Source organism: Mchenga conophoros, linkage group LG17, assembly GCF_057382185.1.
Source record: "Mchenga conophoros isolate Kocher_MC1m ecotype Shallow Benthic linkage group LG17, M_conophoros_male_GT1.1, whole genome shotgun sequence".
In the NCBI taxonomy this organism is placed as follows: Eukaryota; Metazoa; Chordata; class Actinopteri; order Cichliformes; family Cichlidae; genus Mchenga; species Mchenga conophoros.
Genome location: NC_140542.1, coordinates 4164318 through 4185060, shown reverse-complemented (window position 1 = coordinate 4185060; position 20743 = coordinate 4164318). Strand labels below are relative to the sequence as shown.

Here is a 20743-nt window from a genome sequence, read left to right as displayed (position 1 = left end):
AATTGGAAAAGAAAGCTTTTCATCTAGTGTATATCTGGCATTTTGAACAGGTCTATTCTAAATATTATTTTGATTTAACTTCTGATTTTTACCTATTAGAATTGTAGTTTAAACATGTTCTTTTTTGTTTAAGTCTCAGTGAAATGAAAATACATTTTTTAAAGTGTTCATACTTCCTGGATGCTGGATACTTTCTTCTTTTATCTCGTGCTATAGGCTATGCTATATACAGTAGCATAGGCCTATTCAGACCTAGTTTTATCCTTGAGATCTTTCTCCTTCTGCTGGTCTAACAGCACAGGTATACAAGGAGGCTAACAGTTAGTCTTCTCCAGCATCATCGCACTAGTTCAACAACCAAATCTGCAGGAAATTAATATCCTTTTTTATCCATGTTTAAACTGAAATATCATTATGAAACATTATGCCTTTGGACCACTTTTCTAAGGGTAATCAATCATCATACTATAAAGATTTTATGTATGTGTGTTCCTTATTTCCCCCTAGATGAGAAGACCGATCTTGATCAAAGTTTGCATAAGGAAAATTCAATATCTAAATAACATATCACACATATTTTACACAAATTCCACAGTCACATATATTTGTACATTTGACAGATCAGCTGAGTATACATTGGAAGATCAAATACACATATTTGACTGTGAGGAAAAGTGGAACCCAGAAACAGTTTTGAGGTGCAGTTAGGAGGTGAGGGGTCAGTTCAGGGTAAGACTTATGGGATGTGTGTGGGTAAGCAATAGTGTGTGTGTATATAAAGAAAGACATGTGTACATGTGTGCTGGTGTATATGTGTTGGGAACATAGATAAGACCAGGATTCAATGGTACTCCTAAAGTCAGAAATGCCATGTCCATCTTGCATTTAGCAGCATGTGCTTCCTGAAGTTCCACACAGAAAAGTTATTATTGCCATACACACACACAGATACACACACACACACATGCACACACAACACACTTATATCAGTGCCAAAGAATAGGAAACAGGAGGAAAACGGAGCGTCCAAAAACAGGGAAACCTTCCCTCGAGCATCTTTGAATGAAGAGATGGCTAATTAGAGTCTGGTTGTGTGGGCCACAATTTGCCCATTTTTGAGAGGAAATATATCTGTATGCAAGCATCTGCACAAGTGAGGGCACATTTGCATGAACATACACACAGTTGGGTACTCAAATCAGTGATAAAGCATGTCCCAATTATCACAATTTGTTAAGTTTAGCCGGTGTGCACTGAGGTGGAAATACTGAAAAGGACAAATGTCTGAAAAACTGACAGTTGCCAGAAGACTTTAGAAAGCTTAGATAGCAGAAGCTTTGAGACGCTCCAGTTTCAGGTGCAATACAAATATATTCTTCCTAAGCGGTGCCCCTGGAAGAGATCAATGAGAGAGACTTATATAATGACTGCGTTTGTCATTGGTAGTAAAAAAACCTTCTCCTCTAAATCTCTTCACTGCTTACGACAGCAAAGACAAGTAGAGCGGCTTCTCTGCGGCTGTCACTGCTACGCGGAGTGACAGGCCGAATCCTGCTGCTCAGCAGCACACACGGCATATGGAGAAGTCTGTACATGCACACAAACACACATACACCCACACCTAAATACACTTAAATGTAGTACACCAACAAGCTTTCTTTTGTGAAGCATGGACAACACAACCACAGCACACTTTCAACACATATAAACTTGTCTCCAAGCCCCCGAAGCTTTAGACAACCAAAAAACGCAGAGCCAGCTGCCACAGTCCAGCTGCGAGAAAGAGATGGCAACACACTCGAGCCACCGGGATGCTAAAAGAGAAGCCCTGTTACTTATTCATGTCTCTACTGAGAGCGGGGAGCCTGCTGGTGTCAAAACACTCTCTTTGGGCGTCTTTTCTTGACAGCAGAGCCATGAGCATGTGCTCATCTATGTTGTATAACAAGAAGGTATTTTTAGGCAGGTGCTTTTAGCCAAGGCTAAACTCAGCATTGTTTTGAAGCAGACTGATCAGAAGAGGGATCTGAGCTTTTGTCATTCAGCTGTTTTCGAGCAGATGGTTGGCTCCAGGGTACTCGGTTCTAGCACAGATGAAATCACTGGAATACTACTTTGCGAATGGATGCCTCTGACAGCCAGTCAAGTTGCAGTTACGCCTTTTGTCCAAATTTGTCTGACTGTAAAATGTTATTAATTGTCATTAATTAATTCCACAGTGACCTTGACCTTTGACTAAAAAAATCTTCACCTACAGTCCCAATGAATTCTTGTGCTAATCTCAAAGAAATTCTATTAAAGTATTCAGATTATTAGTTTAGTGGGATTGGAATCCACATGCGGAAAACCTGAAATATCTCCAACCACAATGTCACCTGCAGGAAACCATAAAGTTACTATCAAAAGCAGCTGTACGTGTGACGCTTATTGACTTTGTTCTATGACAATTAGGCTCTGTCCTAATACTGAGGATGAAAGCACTCAAAAATAAAACTCCTCTTCTAATCTTTTGTCTTTTTGTAAGACATAGACACACTGGCACAGCTCATTTAAAAAGAAATGGAGATGCGCACATACAGTATCTCATGTCATGACCACTACAGTAAACATTAAGTCCACGTGGTCCTAGTCCCAGATGGTTTCAGTCACCTGCCAGCCATGATGAGTCATTTAGATACATATCCTGAGGGGCTGTGTTGGTTTGGGATAAAAATGCCATGGATGGCAGCCAGGGGAGCCGTTATGGACTGTAAAAAGCACGAAACATAACGAGCCTCGTGGGAACTCAGTTTACGTACACAGACCAACTTCCACTTTCTGCCTCTGAGGAACCCTGTCTACTGCTGCCAGCAGAACTGCGGAGAGAGTAATGTGCATTTTTGTATCCGTGCTCATGCTTGAGGTGGTGTAAAAGACATGAGTGTAAGTGTGTGTCCTTGTGTGTGCAGTTTTCCAATTATTACTTATGACAGAAAGGAAATCCAAAGGAGAAGGACGAGGGGGGGAATTTTAATGGCCACAAATTATTTACCTTGCTGATAAAAAAAACCAACGAACAATAAATGCACAGTTATCTCTTGTGAACAAATAATTTGTTCCAAAGTAAACTTACACTATCAAACTATCAGCCAGAGACGGATTAAATCCCAGACTCTAATCTAAGAATTTCTCAAAGTCAAAACCCAATCTCCTCCATAATTGGGATGCTGTGTTAAATGAAAACAGAGTGTAATAGTTTGGAAAATATATTAAATTGAAAATATAATCTGATTAACACTTTGATAATAAATGCAGAAGAAATATTAACAGTCATTCAATGCACTAATTATCACCTAAAATTATGACCAAGCCAAGTAATTTAAGCCAAGTATGTTCACCTGGACAAAAGAGCAGTTGGACGGACATTTGAGACAGAAAGGTATCATACACTAGCTGCCAGTTAGGGCAGGCAGAATTTCATGGATACAGTATGTTCACCTCCTAAGCAGTTATAATCAAGATAGCTGGACATGAAACGTGCGAGATCAAATACTTTCTTGCATTTGTCATTCCTAGAAAGCCAGCTTACACATCTGAGGTAAAAAGTTGTTTAAAGTCAGTGAACAAATTATTTAAACTTGGGCCTCATCCTCTACTCATTTCACTTCAAGCCAAGGGGCTTTATGGAAAAGCACGCTGTACCACAGAGGTAAAGCCAGGCTGAAATGTAGAGCTGAGTGAGAAATGGATTTGCCCCCTGAGTTTCGTCATGTGTCCGTGGGAAGTGACAGCCTAGCTACTGACAATAACACGTGAGAGGCATGCATTTTGTGCATTTCTGTGTATATGCTTGCCTGCATGTACTTGATTTCATAAAGGAAAAGGAAGGAAGGAATGAAGTAAACAGGGTTCCAGAGTTCAAATTCTTTTCCTTCTGGGAGTCTGTAGCCTGCGGGCATCAATATTTCCTCATTGCCCCTGAGGCCCAAAATGCTACTGCTGACTTTAGTTCAAAAGAGCAGAGCATTTTTGGATTTAAGTCAAGGAAAGGTGAGAGACAGTTTAGGCAAAAATATTTAAATACAGAGATAAAATGCAGGGTGAAGCTGAGCCTTGGCAGTTTGCTTGGTTCATTTTTATTCTTATCCTAAGACATCTTTTTGCCTCAGTGTCAAATCTGATAGGTCAATCGGTTTGAGACTGATGGGGCAGGTTAATCTCCTATTCTGAACCTCTGGTCAGGACTAGTATGTTTTGCCGCTTGGCCAATCACAGATATGATCAAACTCACCTCGGGCTGACTGGCTTGACTGACTGGCTTGTAACAAACAAGCTTGTGAGGCTGAGCACATAACCAAGAAATGGAAAAACTGCCTGGGTTGCAAAACAACTGAATCATATACAGAAAACACACATATTACAAGCAAAATATCACCCGTGTTTCTGCAAGTCATGCGTCATATTGTGTAAATCTGCCTAGTGTAACCATGCACATGTAGCATTAACAGAATCATAATCTTTAAAATCACAGGACTACTAAACGCTGCCACTCATTAAAATCTTGACAGAAGCTGAAGCTGTGACACTGGGAAATGTCACTGCATCGGTCAATTCCCAGCAGTCTCTCTGATGGCTTGTCATCACAATCTTAGCCTGACAGCTTTAAATCGATCGCCAACCCTCCTTCGCCCCTTTAAATCTCTGATGGTGTTACAGCAGACTTGTATAACCTTTGAAGGACATATTTCTTACTTCCTTCTTACCCTTTGTTTTTATGCCAGGCACATCTAAAAACCAGGAATGACATTTTGCCACAACGTTTCAAAGAGCCGGAAAGTAAATAAATGGCAGACAGAAATGAGGCAGGTCGAATCTTCTTGCATTCCACGCATGCGCAGGACTGGAACGTAAGCGTTTTCGGCCGTTTCAATGTGGACGCACAACTCTATGAAAACGACTGAAAACGATAGTGTGGACACGGAGCGTTTTCAGACGTAAACAACGTTTTCAAATCTATCCAGGCTAGTGTGGACGTAGCCTTAGTCACTTGCCCATTCTCTGGACTTTGTATCCTATTAGGTTTGTATCCTAAAAAGCCTATATATTCCATTAGCTTTAATATCTTTGTACTGATATCTAATATCTTTAATTGTTTTGGGTAATATACCCAGATATTCATGCTTTTTAGCTCCATAATGCTCATTGTGCTGAATGCTTTAACCGACAGATACAATCAGGTATAATATGATATGGCTGCAGTTGCTATGGTGCCAACCTTTCTGCCATTCTGACCACAGCACATTGCTTTTTTTCACACGCACATGCATCACTGGCTGCAAAGCACAGTCCAGTGGGTTTGTCTTAGCAAACACCCACCTGGCTATGGTTGAAAATGAATGACAACGAAGCTATCAAATTCACAGCCAGATGCTCGGGAGAGGAAAACATCAGCTAAAAGCCAACAATCAAAAGTGGAATGTGAAAAGCTGTGTTCAAATTTGAATATTAACAACGTGCTTGCATGAATCTCAAAAAGTGTGAAACCGGAGCTACTCCCGGGTGTGAACCACAAATGAATCAAACAGGCACCAGAAAAACAGGCAGCTATGACAGTCTCCATCCTCACCTGTCAATGTCACCCTGCATCTCTTTGCTTCCTCTTTGGGATACGTCTCGAGAAGAAGCTGCATCTGAGGCTCGGCCGGTGTTCCGTGCATACAGATGAAGGCTGCCATCTGTAAGGTATCTGTGAGGGGAGAACAAATTACAGGTATAAACGTTTAACTTCAGTTTGCTTTAGAAAGTTATTCTTTTTTAACTCGTGGCTCTTACACTTTAAGGTCCTTGTTTAAGTGAAGAAGAAGCAAATTATGTCAACTAAACATAAAGGAAGATGCTACCTTGGCTAATCTAAATAATGAACATGAAGACTGTGTGTGGATTTTGCAAAGTCGGTATAGAGAAGCGAGTTTGTGTCTCTGTGTACCTGACAGTGAACGAGCGGTAAGATTTGAGGCAACTTCCAGATAGCTATCAGACACGGCTGGTAGAACACGGGGGCCATTAGCGCTGAGTTAATTAAGCTAATAATTCAGCTAATCACCTTTCCCTCCCAACATGTTGTTACATTTTCTGCTCTGTTCTTCTTCTTTAATCTTGCAGATACCTTGCTACATCACACCTCATCCTTACCATTCCCTCACAGTTTTCTCTTTACAGCATATCTTCTATTGGGAGTGTGTGCTCACATGATTGTGTGGGTAAAATGTGAAAAGCCTTTTCTCCTACGTGCTTAAGTCATTTATTGCTATTGAGCGAATGAAGGTCAGAAGCCTGCTGCTGTAATGACTTGCAGAAGACACAAACTCATCCATTCTCACTCAGGTAATCTGTCAGTGTCGTGAGTCCTCTCAAGGTTCACATAAATGTATTACTTGAAACATCCTGTGTGTGGTTTTACTATGAAAAAGTATACATAGCCTTGGTGTATGACAGTAAGCTATTTGTATTAATGTGCAGAGAAAGGCAGGTAAGGCCTTGGTGACTGTATGAATACAAACTAAGCATGAATTTCTGCACACTGAAATGGAAATCTGTCACATGTTAGCAAACAAATGACCTTTAAAGTGGACTTTTACTGAGTATAAATGATGTGGTGGTGATATTGTGCACTTAAGATATTTCTTCTTTATACAGCAAAGCATAGTTATGTATTTAATTTACATGGATTACATGGTGGTGCAACATGTTTAAAATCTACGAGCTCTGTGTTCAGTGCATAAAAAGGCTGAGAGCTACATTATTCAGAGGGAGGAATAAATGTAGGAGGCACAACTAAACAGAATGCTGTTTCACACCACAGCGTGGCACAGAGGGATCAGCTAAAACCAATTCAACTTATTTTGACTATAAACATCAAAAATTCATTCAGTTACTGAAATCACAAATAGCCCTAAGATAAATATTCAAAACACTGTCCTGCACTGGTCGACATTTTTTGGGGGAGGGTTACTCGTGTCTTAAAGACTGAAAATGAGAAAAAAATAGCCACAGGCTTACTACTTAAATGTACACAAACCTGGAGGGGTCTGAGTGCCCACTATAGCGCCCTGTGGTGGTGCCTGCGCCTGTTGTGCTCGCCCTGGGCGCAGCGTAGCCACTGGGCATCGAGGGGGCGTCACCTGCCTGGAGACGTGGGGTTTGTGATTGGCCCAGACGCCAGGACATGGGGGAGGAGCGTGCAGCGAGGGCAGGTATACTCCGCCCATTCACCTCAGTGGTTACTGTCGTGTCAAAGGTTGTTTCTAATGTACTGTGGAGAAAGAGGGGTAGAGACATAGAATAAAATAATTTATATTTCCTCACAATATACATTAAAAATGTTTTCCCCATCAGAATGATGTTTTTGAAAATCCTAAAAGAGTTTTGAAGATTGCTAGGTGTATAGAGGGTCTTGGCAAAAATCACAAGTCTAAGACGCTGAAGTAATACCAAGTACACGCCTGTGCAAAGGGCAAATCAATCAGGTGAAAAGATCAGTCATATTTTCAGTAGACAGCCTTCTACAGTTGAGTTCCACTCCCTTCATCTCACATGTCCTTTTTCTAACACTGTGCTTGTTTGTGCGTGTGTGTGCGTGCGTGCATGAGTGTGTGTGTGTGTACACATGCATTTAAAAGTGTGTGACCTTCATAAAGTGCTGTTTCTTCCAGCGTTTTAACTTGAAGGGGGAGGAGAGAAGAAAGACTCCCATGAGAACTTATGTCAGAGCATCACGGTACATCACACAAAGATGGAAATGGAGGGAAGGAGACAGCTCTGCTTCCGCTCAACTATCAAGTGGATTTGATAGAAAATAACATTTGGATTAGGTGCCCTAACAAGGCTAAAGAAGGGAAATGAACCTCTTCAAAACACATCTGCTAATGTCACAACAATAAGCACCTGCCAGTGCATCTAGTCATTGGCAGGTTTGACTATTTTGAAGACAATCTGAATAATTTGGAACGCTTGCTGTAATATTCCCAACCCATCTCATGAAACCTGTATTAAATCTCATTGTTTTAATCACTAATGACAGAAAATGCCAAAAAATGTTTGATAAAGAGTACTATAAGAGTACAAGAGAAAAAGACAATGATGTAATGATGGACAGAGACCAAAAAGCACTGACTCACTACTATGACCATCCTCCACTAACTGAGGAACTGCTGCTTTTCCCCTCCAAGTCTTTACCAGGATCTGCATGTAAGAACTGTCACATTTGAAAGATCAGGATGATTTATTGCATGGAATGAAAGCAAAATCCAGCCTGAAACTTTAATTATTTATGTGAAGTAACAGGATAATAGAAGTAAGGCAAATGAGTCAAAGTGACTGGACACCAAGCCCCGCAACTCCACAAACTACAGCATATGTGCACTCTCAGTGAGAAAAGTGGGAACTCACTTGAGCTCTCTCTACTGGGGAAAAGAGTGCACTGCAGTCAAATAATGAGAGAACGGACAGACCTAACATAAAACCAGGCATCTCTGACAATCTGTTACTTTAAGGATAAGCTGGTAATGTGCATTCCAATCACAAACATCCTTCTGTGGGCAGAATACTAGCATGAAATTGAAATGATGCACATAACACAAGTGGTAGCAGGCGCTACAAATCATCTGTTTTTCAGGACAGGATATAATGATTTTATGATCAGATACCAAACAAAAACATTATTTGCATATTTATAATATAATAAAATTTTGCATAATTTCTTGCATATTGGCTTACTGACTGTAGCACATCACGCAAGTGAAATGCAGGATAGTAGTGGGAGTAGTAGGAGAGGCCTTTGCCTCTGCACACTGGTCTCATTAGGTGACAAAAGCAGTGACACTTTAAAACAGCGTCTCACACATAACAGTGTTAGAGATGTGAGAACAGTGTGTGTGTGTGTGCTTAGCGAGAGGACAGAACGCTGCACCCCTGAGATGCCAAGTGCCAACATAAGAAGGACAGCAATGCCACCCATATTCACTACACATCTTTATCAACACCTCCTGAGATCCACACACATGCTCACATGGCCAGTGACGTAGGTGATTCAATGTTATAGTGTCTAGCTAAAAGAGAAAGAATGCTTATCTTATCCATCACACCCAAATATGGAAATCCAAAATCAATTTGCCACAGTATAGAAATCAAAATCATTTAACCAGTCATACACAATGTGGCCCACTTAATCAGCTTATCTTTATCTCCAGGCAGCAGAGAGAGAAAATGAGGAAGGCAGATAAACCGAGAGTGACTCTGCATGTAGGTGTTCAAATAAATAGGCATGAAAACCAAGAATATGCCTGAGCAGCAAGTACAGGAAAAGTGCTAACATACCTTACACATCCAACCCACCACATATGTATACTCATGTCAAAACACACACACACAGCAATAAAAAATATTCAATATTAAGACCACATTTCCCACAAACCCTTTCCATTATCTATAGAACAGGACTACAGCCCCCAAAAATTGATCTGAGACTATTTTTACGCTTGTCCAAGGGCTTGGCATGGAAATAATGCATGCTGACAGCAGGGCACTGCTTACTGCTGAGCAATGCTTAATATAAATATGCTGGACCTTGTTCTTGCAGCTGCTAATGAGCTCTGTGTTAATATCCAGTTCATGGGAGCTTGTCGTTAGCAGCACTTCAGAGACACTGCACATGTCATGGTGTGTTTTTCAGATTCACAACTCTGCACTCTTGCTGTTCAAGTCACAATCATCCTTCTGAGGCAGACAGATGGTATCAAAATTTGATAATGTATACAAAATGTATAAAATGTCATATGCTTCGTTGTGGATCTGATTGCAGATTATAAATCATAATATTGTATTGCTTGCTATTAACTGTTATTTTAGACGACTATATAAGTTACTGTCTTTTATGAAATTGAGGAATAATTTTACTTAAAGAATTTTTTTAAACTTTCAACTTACTTCAACATTACCTTTCAAACTACTGAAGAAGTGAATTTTTAGTAGGGCACATAGAAACCTAGGGATATTTGGCATGAAAAAAAATCATCTGCAAATTTTTGTTTTTTCTATTTTTCTATTTTTTGTCATTATTGGAAAATTGCAGTTATTGAAACTGTTTTCTGCTTTCACAATAATCAGGTTAACAGCGATAGCAGCGCATTTGGTGGATTACACAGTTGCTACTCTCCAACTTTTGAGGGGAGAAAATACATGTGTGACAACTAAGATTTTTGCATGTTTTGTTGAGTATTTTGTGAGTTTAGAACTTTTGCAGTAAGGCTGCTGACATTAAAAATGCTATTGACGCATACATTGTACACATATTATAACACATAATATCCTCACTTCTTAATTCCTATATGTCAACTCAGAATCTCCTTCATTCCAAAGCAATGAATAATTTAAGACGTCCTATATTCACTGTTTTCCAAATGTAAACACAGAATAAACAAGCCGGTCTCAGGAAGCTATTATGTTCAAAATGTCGTCTGGCGGTTGCTAAATCCCTTTGGGACCAAACGGCAATCCCTCAGGTGCCAGCAGACTGGTTGACATAAAAAAGGGGCGATATCCCTCGACTGTTTGCTGTGCTAGGTTTGTCCTTGAAGATTATAGCTTTTCCTCACATGTGGAGTTTTTTTGCATAGAAAAAAGTGGCTGTAAATGAAATGTGGGGCTGTATGTGAGGGCCCCATCGCATCTGGATATCTAAACAATGGTGTGAATGCCACTCAAGCTGTGCGATGGCGAAAAGCAAGGTCAGTTCAATGAGAGAAGGAGACTGTTTCAGAGTCTGTGTAACCGTAGCTTAACCACATGAATCTCTGTCAAGCGGGTCAATCCTTTCTGTAACATTAGCCCTCACTATCTTCCAGACAAGGGCGTAGTTTCAGTCTGTTCTGACATAATATCAAAGCTATTTAAAGAAAAGATAAATGTATGTGTATGAGTGTGCAATCACATAACACTGAGCTTATTGGAGAAAAAAGCATTTGCAAACTTGCTTCTAAAGTTACGATCCGTTTCTGTCACGGTCCTGGGTCGGGTCGACCCAGCATTTTGAGTTTCTTATGTTTTGGTTTATTTTTGCATTATGGATTGGTTATTCTCTGGTGATACTGTTTTGATTACAATTATATTCTGATTCTTTAGTTATCTGATGATGATGTTGATGACGATGATGATTATGTCTGGTTTAGGTTTTGTTATCTTGCCCTTATGTTTGGTTTAGGTTGCCTGTGCTTAGTCTTCTCTGCCCGTATGTCCCTCTGTTTGTCCATGACGTCATTATGCCTGTTTACGAGTCTGTCTCTGTCTGGCGTGTGCTTCCTGTCTTATTTTGTAGGTCTGTGTCCTTTGTCAGTGCGTTCAGCTTTGTGCTCTCCCTGTCTCGTCAGTGTAATCAACGTCAGCCGTGTCTCCCAGCTGTTTCCTCTTTGCTCCGTTCACCTCTTGTATTTAGTGTCTGTGTCTTCCCCTACTCGGTGTCGCATTGTTAACGTCTGTTCACCCTCACTTGCTGCGTGTTTAGGATTTCCAGTCCTCCTGCATCTCTGTTTAGAGTTTTGTTTGCTTTTGTGAGTTTTATTTTATCTTGATGTTCTGCTCCAGCAATAAAGCTGCATTTTCTGTCTAAACCTCGTGTCCTGAGAATCCTGCATTTTGGGTCCACCACCCCTGCCTGCCTGCCACACAGCCGACCATGACAGTTTCAAAAGATGGCGTTTATTAGTAATGGCATCATCATCCCCCCATTTCAATCAAAACTGCACATAATGTGCTTTTAACTTCAAGTAACCATTTCATACATTTTAATTTGGAGTATTTTTCTTTCCTGTTGATAAGGGTACAAATACCAGAAAATCTTTTAAAATAGGAATGTAATGAGTCAAATGCCATAATTATCAAAATCATCAAGCTATAACTAGCTCCTAGGTCTTGTTAGATCTGATCCTGCTTAGATAATGAAAACACGATTCCTATCTTGAAAGTCACACTTAAATTTTGCAAATTTGCTTGAGCACAGAGCATGAAAAATTCCTGTAAGATGCTTTACTGCAAAAGCGTCTCAAAAGGAAGACCTTTTGGTCCTTGTTCATTCATTTAGTGGTGCATAGGCAAATTATTTATTCTATCTTTGGCAAATATAGTCTCACTTGTTTTTCTAGGCACTCTTGAAAAAGTAAATTAAGTATGTTTCAGCAGCTAAAACTAACTTCTTAATCTTGCAGTCTGCTCGGCTGGGGTATAAACAGATGTAAGTGCTTCCTATATAGGAAGCAAAGAGAAGGACAGAGTAATGAATATGACAGCCATGTCTGCTCGAGCGTAACAGTGATTAATTAACTGAGGTACAAAGCTTCTTGGTGATTAGCACCATTTCTTATCCAGGAGAGAGATTAGGGTGGCCTGGCTGGGCTTTTGTTGTGGACAGAATTGGTATTCAAACTCAAAGGCTCTCTTTACATTCAAACATTCACAAGCTGACTTCCCATTTTACACTCGGTCTAATGACTGAAAGCTGAGCGGTGATCCATACTGCTGCCACCGGTACCTACTGTTTTACACTGTTTCACTGCTTTAACTCACATACACATATACACCATACACAATGCTAATGTGGTGGTATGATGATGCATTTTTCAAATACTTCACGCTGACTGGCCTTGTGCGTCTGATGCATGAAAATGAGACTTGCCTCCTTTGACCAATCAGACACCTCACACCCCAAACCTGTGGGTCCCATTGGATTAAATGTGGTGGTAAGACAATGCCGCTGTATTGATTGTGCCTGGCTGAGACTCCTCTGAGGAATAAAGGAGTAGAAAACAAACACAAAAGCATGCACACACACACAGACTGCCATCTGTCATGGCTGTCGACAGCCCGGCCACCATCTTCCTCTGTAAATGGGGCAAAACACACAAAATAATAGACTGAGGGTGAAGGAGAGAGGCGAGGAGGGAACATTTCGCCCAGGGAGCTGATATAAACCAATAGATCATTTTGCCTTTGCCGCAATCTTTTCACTAGATTCTCTACGGTGCCTACGGCTCCCAGGTAGGACAGCTTTTTAAGGTGTTGGTTGTCCATCAACTCCTGAATGCCATTACATGTGTGCCAGCTGGTGAGGAAGGTGGCGTCTGCTTTTAATTAAATCCAGGATAGGTGGAGGAGAAGATGGCATGCTTACAGAGTGAGTATCATTAATAGTTGGGGACATATCTCCCTGATAAATTGTACAGAGTGAGTCAGTCCAATCAGATCTGTTTATTTGCTAAGGACGAGTGATGTACAAACTCACTTGGGTAATCTCAAGATTCAAGATTCAAGAGCTTTATTGTCAATACAGTAGTATACACAATATACAGTGTACCGAAATGCCCCCCATGGTGCATTTATAAATATATAAAGGATATATCTCCAAGAGATATAAAACTAGGAATTACATATAAATAACATGCTATGTTTTGGTAAAATTAAGGGATAAAAAGGTACTAATTACTAACTATACAATTCTATACAATACTATAATTGTAACTATACAATATTAACTGTATGATAAAGACAGACAGGACAGAGACAATACAAAGTGGAATGTGCAGTAGGTATTGAATAGAGATAGATCCAATCCGATATTACGTATCGGTATCGGTCCGATACTGACGTAAATAAAGGGAAATAAAAAATGTAATCCGATCCATTAAATATCAAAAAACTTGCGACACGGCGTAACTCGGTTCATAACTGTAGCACGTTGGAGTAGTATGCGTCACGTGATAGAGCGGCTGTGTGTATTTGTAGCCTCGCTAGCAATCCGGCATTTCATCTCCGAGGAAGTGATCCCAGAGAGAAGTAAAGCAAGTGTCATCTCTGAATGTTTGTAAAGCATTCCCGCGTTAAGCTTAACAACCGATATATGGAGCGACTGCCTCTCTCTCTCTCCCTCTCCTGCTGCTGCTTCAATCATGAAACTGATCAATGATCAGCTGATCTGTCTGTGAAGGTTCTCAGTCATCCAGGTCATCGTAGTCAAAGGAGCTTGCAAAGAAAAGCGTCTGGACTTCTTTAAGTTGCTTGAAGACGTTTCACCTCTCATCCGAGAAGCTTCTTCAGTTCTAAGGTCAAATGGTGGAGAGTCCCAGATATAAACCTAGTGGGAGTTTCCCCCCACGGAGGGACAAAAGGACCCCCTGATGATCCTCTAATCGCCTGAGCCAAGGTGTGAAACTGGGTGTGGGTCCCAATCAGCCAGAGTTTCGGGTGTGTTCATTGTGAAACCTGGCCCCACCTTATCATGCGAATTCCTGAGGTCAGATGGCCCAGGATGTGAGTGGGCGTTAAGGCGTCTGGGAAGGGATCTCTGATCAGCTGATCGGCTTTTCTGTCGTGAGTCCGTCTCTCTTGTTTGTTTATCGCCCACTTTGCACCAGAAAGAGGAAACCAGCGGCTGAACAACAGCAGCACGTTTAAGCTTAAGCTGTTGTTAGAATTTATTTAATATTACTTTCTACACCAGGATCTTTTTCTACGCAGCTGACGGCTGGTAACTGTGCAGGGGCGGATCTAGCAAAGTTTAGCCAGGGGGGCCGATATGGCATTAACAGGGAAAGGGGGCACAAAGACATACTTTTGTTTCTTATTCTCATTTAAAATGTCGAGCTTTTAATAAATATTTATCTGAATCTGACACGCAAAGTTTTAATCTGATGTAAAATGTATAGAAGTCCATTACTGTATATAGTAACTATTAAGTCTAATATACCCTAGTAAGCTATAGTACTTTTTCCTTTGGGAAGGTACCATCTGTGCAGTCTGCAGTTCTGTTGAAGAAAGATGTTGAATCTATTTAGTTATTCTTCAAAATTAATTGATTTCTGTGCATTTTTTTCCCACACTGCATCAAATTAAAGTTGATTATGTCGATTAAGCATCATGAGGTGGAGGGTGGGTGGTTCCCTATTTTTTTGGGTTTTTTTGCTGGGAGTTTTAGAACCCTATTAGTCAGGTTGCTTACTCTTTAAAATACCAGAATAGGGAGGATGGAGCAGGTTTAAGTTTATTAGATTGATCAGTGTTGCTGAACTATGAAATATTTTGGGTGCAGTCTATTTTTTGCATACAGGTGTAACAGAATAGCTTTAGTGTTTGTTTTTTAACTTGAGTTTGAACTTATACAAAAAGCAGCAAGATATTAAAAAAAATTTATTGATTAAAAAACACGCTATATCGGATTCATATCGGTATCGGCAGATATCCAAATTTACGATATCGGTATCGGACATAAAAAAGTGGTATCGTGCCATCTCTAGTATTTAATACCAGTTTCAAATTATTGTCGGGATATCATTGACGAGACATGACAAAGACATGTGCAAAATGCAAAATGTGCAAATATAATATAATTTTGATGAGTATTGTAAGGTGTTTGTAAAGGCGTATGTGTATATCAGTCCTTTTGTGGTAGTGAGTTGAGGGCTCTGACTGCTTGGGGGAAGAAGCTCTTCCAGTGTCTGGTCGTCACGGTTTTGATGCTGCGAAACCGTCTGCCAGATAGAAGGAGGGAGAACGGTGCATGTGAGGGGTGGAGAGTGTCCTTCACTATGCTGTTCGCACGTCGGATGATGTGTCTGTCATAGAGTTGGGAGGTGGATGTGAGAGGGCCTCCAATGATCCTCTCTGCTGTCCTCACTATGCGCTGCAGACACTTGTTTTCAGCGAGGGTGCAGTTCCCGTACCACACAGTGATGTAGCAGCAGAGGACGCTCTCAATGGTTCCCCAGTACAATGATGTGAGGATAGGAGGAGGGAGACTGGCCTTCTTCAGTTTCCTAAGAAAGTGAAGACGTTGTTGGGCTTTCTTCATGATGGTGGTGGTGTTCAGGTTCCAGGAGAGATCGGCTGATGTGTGCACACCCAGGAACTTCACACTGTTGACCATCTCAACAGCAGATCCGTTGATGTGCAGAGGGGTGTGAGCCATTGAGAGACAGGTTGTTATTCTGACACCAGTCTACCAGGTGTTGTACCTCCTCTCTGTGCTTTTACAACTTTTAAAAAAAATAAATTAGTTTTTATATATTTATTTTTAGTGGCGATGATGATGTGATGATACATATGGCTCTGCGAAGGGAGCATGTTCTATATTTGGGTTGTGGAAGTATTGATACTACTGTGGCTAAAGCACTGGGTAGGCGTATCTGGTAAAACACATGACTGGTTCAAGTTGGTTCTGTTGGTTCACATGGTAAACCACAGGGTTCTGTTCTTGGTCCCCATTTTATTTTTAGTGCGTTTACTTCGTGGTTTTTATCTTGAAAGGTGCTATACAAAATAAATAATCTGGATAAAAACCAGAAACTGTTGTGTTGTTGCATCTTCAGATTAGGGTCATCCATTAAGCGTTCAAAGTAAAGAGCTCTGCACGCCTACCTGTGGCTGATCTGTGTCCCCCGTAGACTGGACATGGTCTCTTCTAGGTTCTGCCGCAGGTCAGCGATGTTCTTTACTGTCCTCATACGTCTTGTCTCAGGGTCTTCTCCTGCACACATACATTTTTACATGATTTACTCAGATCCCTGGACATACTTTTACAACAAGCACCTGTCACCCATTTACACAAAAGCTACAAACACACACAACATAAAAAGTGATGAGGATGGCTGACATACAGTTTTTCATTGGATTTCACTGAAATGTCTCAGTAGGGGGAACAAAATGATGACCGATCACAATGACAGACTGCATTACGGTGAATGTCCCTAACCCACTTGCTGAGAATTTGGATCTCATACAATAAATCTGCCTGTCAGGCTGCACTAACATGCACTTCTTCTGCTTTAAAAAGTGTGTGTATCATTTTATGCGGTATTGACATTTTTCCTTCAGGCTGATGCTGAAATGTCATGCCATGACACCACGCAATCTGTCACTTAGTTTGGGACACAGTCATGCCCGCATGTAGAAGCAAACTCTGCCAGAGCTCCTGTGCTTCTCTGTCAGACATGTAGAGAAATGCTTCCATCTCTCTACCTCGCCCTAGAGCAGGAGACAGCTAAGAAAGCACTTCATATATTTTATGTTCTCTTTCAGTGCCTCGTTTACAGATGAAGAATTTGTTTCATTAAGCTTACTGAAGTAGTGTTGCTAATAAGCACTGGACGGGCAACATTTCAGAAGTGTGAGCAGCGACCACAGACCAAAGTATCTGCTTGTCAGCTCCAATTAAGCTTCTCTGTTAGCTTGTCAAGCTAGCCCATACCCACAGGCAGGTACCACACAATGGGTAATTAACAAGTGGCACGAGACACAGAATGGATGGTGGTCACAGTGCTTTCTAGTTTTAAGGTGATTTCACAGGGAAACTGTCTCCGTGGCACAATAAATGAGCCAGCAGATGTTGGCCAGTGTTGTGTAATGGTAAAATGACTGCAAGAAGCTTTTCTCTGTGTTTCAGGCAATGCAGCTGTGATTACAGTGTGGGGCACATTAGGGCAGACGGAGGTTCTAGAGATTTGAAAAGGCCTCAGGGAACTCCTCTGGGCCAGCTCATTGCCACGGGCAGAAACCACAGTATCTGAGTTCTTTATCTTCTGGAATATACAGCAGGATTATTTTGAATTTGAACAGAAATGCTAAGCTAGTTTCCTAGATAACACATAACATTGTAGGATGGAGCTCTGTTTTTTGTACAGATCCCGTCTTTTTGAGTCTACACTGAACAACGTGATCAGGCATGAACTACTACAAAACTGGCAGTACGTCATTCATTTTACACACTGAGACCAGTCTTCCTGCTTTGCAGGATGTTATGTTACAATACACAGTGGTAGAGTCACTTAGGCACATTTAAAGAAAAGTGCCTTGATGGACACATTTCATTTATCTTTGTTTTGTTCAAGCTTTGTTTTTGAAAGAGAACAACTTTTATTTTATTCACTATTTCACTATTTATTTGATCATTATTTGCTGCAGTTGCCTAAGTTCTTGTGCCTGCTGAGGCTCTACTGAATTAAAAAAGTTTAATCTGTGACTCACAAGAGCACATGGTACAGGTCTGGCTAAACCTTATTTTTCAGTCACTAAAGTCTTGGGTCGTTTCATATGCTTTTAGAATCCATTCACTTTTCATTAGTATATGGGGATATGCCTGGCCAGGGAGCCGCTGCCAGTCCCCTCTGAGGTCATCCCCAAACCGCAGCCTCAATTCATGTTCAAGCCATCTGCCATTACCTAAAATGAGGACGTGGTCCGAGCTAAATTCCAGAAAAGTCCACACTGCAATATCTGTTTGTTTTTCAAAGCTCAAGACTTGACCTCAATTACAACATGGATCTTTTAGAAAGGCTAAAGCTCCTTTAAGAAGGGAGATCCTGGATCACATTATCTTAATGGGAAGGGGAGCTCTTCACTGCAAACTCAAAACATTACAACCGCATGATTTTGTCTTTCTTTGTAATCTAGTGATGGGATTTCCGGCTCTTTTTAGAGAATCGGCTCTTTCGGCTCAGCTCTCTAAAAAGATCCGGCTCTTTCGGCTCACAACCGGCTCTTCAGGTTGCTTTGTTGCTTTAATTAATTTATTATTAACAACACTATAAAATTATGCACAAAAAGAATTACTAATGTAAAAAAAAAGTGGTTTTATTTATATATGTTTATATATAAATATATACAGTGGCACCTAGAAACAAAGCATGTACAAACTCCAAAAAATCACGTACAAATTCCAAAGCATGTACAAACTCTAAAACACATTTCTAGCATTAACTGAACTTCTAAACCAGAGCTACCTAGATCACTTAAATTACACAATTGAAAGCATATGTGTATTGTTTGTGTATTTATACACAAGCACTCATATATATTCAAATAATTTAAAAAAATGTTCATTTACCTGTTACTACCACACACCAAATCTGGTTGTTGGTACTTCCTGGCTTGTGTAGCCACTAGGTAACAAAAGCTCAACACTGCGCCCAGCATCCTGGAGCACTTCTGTTGTGTTTTGTACATGTTTTGGAGTTTGTATGTGCTTTGTCTCTAGGGGCCACCGTAAATATACTTTTATTTATTCACTCCACATAAAATGTAATAAATAAATCATATAATACAAAAATCAACTATTCACATTTCAACTTTTAACTATTTAAATTTTCAGCTGTTTCCTTTTACAAATTTAAAGTGAAAACAACACAAAACACTGCAAACCACAACACAATTAAATATAAATTATAATATGAAAACAAAAAGAAGATGCACATTCTCTGTCGTATGGGCCTGCATGAATAAACTTTCTTAATCCTTTATCATCTGCAACCGAAAATAGTTGTGGATGATTACTATACCTTTCTAATGTGACGTTGTCCCTGGCTCTCTTTCTCTCTCTTTCCCTCCCGCTCTGTTCCTGTGCTACGGAGAGTGTAACTACTGCCCCTCCCCCCTCTTCCCAGCGCAAAGCACAAGGCTCGTGTGCGGAGTGAAGCGGAAAAAAAGTGCGAGAGAGGTGGTGAGAGAAAGAAAAAAAAAAAAACACGTGAGGGCTTGCGATAAGGAGCCGGCTCGCGTCGTTCACGTCAAAGAGTCGGCTCTAAGAGCCATTTCGTTCACGAACGACCCATCACTAGTTCCTGTGCTATTCAGAGTGTAACTACCGCCCCTCCCCCCTCTTCCCAGCGCAAAGCACAAGGCTCGCGTGCAGAGTGAAGCGGAAAAAAAGTGCGAGAGAGATGGTGAGAGAAAGAAAAAAAACCCCACAGCTCGTGATAAGGAGCCGGCTCACGTCGTTCACTTCAAAGAGTCGGCTCTAAGAGCCGTTTCGTTCGCGACCGACACATCACTATTGTAATCCGTCTTTTTCTCATGTCATCCCTGATGTGCAAAACTTCTCTCACCAGCTCTCCTTCAAGAAAGATCCAATTACAATCCCATTATAAAGTGACATGAAGCAATCTAGTCCCAGAATCTCCATTATGAACGGACTCTTAATGAAACATTGAGAAGCAGTTAAAGGTGCGAATGTGTGTGAATCTATTTGTGTGTGTGTGTCTGTGTGTGTATATAAATGAGAGCCATAGCAACAGTGCATGAGAAGAGGTCTCACCCGAACAATGCTGCAATGACATGACTGCATCCACAGTGAAACCAAAACATTACAGCGTTACACTTTCTGCTGTAAATAACTGATTTTAAAGACTAGCAGACTTGTATGGTTAAATCTTTTGCACCTGATGACGTAATGTAGCAATATGCTTATACAATATTCTTTAGCTCCTACTTTCAGTTCCAACCCTACAGAGAGGTGAGAAGCCACCAAGCGCTCATTTGGATTCAAGCTTACATTCAGATCTTGGCCTGGAAAGCACAGGAAGCAGCCAAACTGAGACCAGGCCAGTGTGTGTGTGTGAGAGAGAGAGGGGTTGAGGGAATAGAATCAGGAAAGGTATATACACACATTCTTAGACACACGCACATGCACACACACACACACACACACACACACACACACACACACACACACACACACACACACACACACACAAATGCTCGATGTTAAACAAATGCTCCTTGAAACAGAGTTGACACAACAAAATGCAAATGGCTACTGTTTAAAATTGACGCATTTATTCATACACTCGAGCATAAACACACACACACACACACACACACACACACTGTACAGTACCAGTCAGTGCTTACATGTAGTTCCTTCCCCTACTTTTTCATGCTAACTGGTACA

General features: G+C 40.8%; 1 protein-coding gene across 6 annotated transcripts in view; it reads right to left on the bottom strand.

The window, feature by feature from the left end:
- The window catches only part of nav3 (neuron navigator 3), a 183389-nt gene that overhangs the window by 48119 nt on the left and 114527 nt on the right, over positions 1 to 20743 (bottom strand). For all 6 annotated transcript variants that reach the window (XM_085253065.1, XM_085253066.1, XM_085253067.1 and 3 more), the window contains 3 exons: positions 16438 to 16546; positions 7058 to 7291; positions 5606 to 5725 (listed from right to left, as the gene is read on the bottom strand). In XM_085253065.1, coding sequence (XP_085109191.1) covers positions 5606 to 5725; positions 7058 to 7291; positions 16438 to 16546 — 463 coding nt within the window. The remainder of the gene's footprint in view (positions 1 to 5605; positions 5726 to 7057; positions 7292 to 16437; positions 16547 to 20743) is intronic.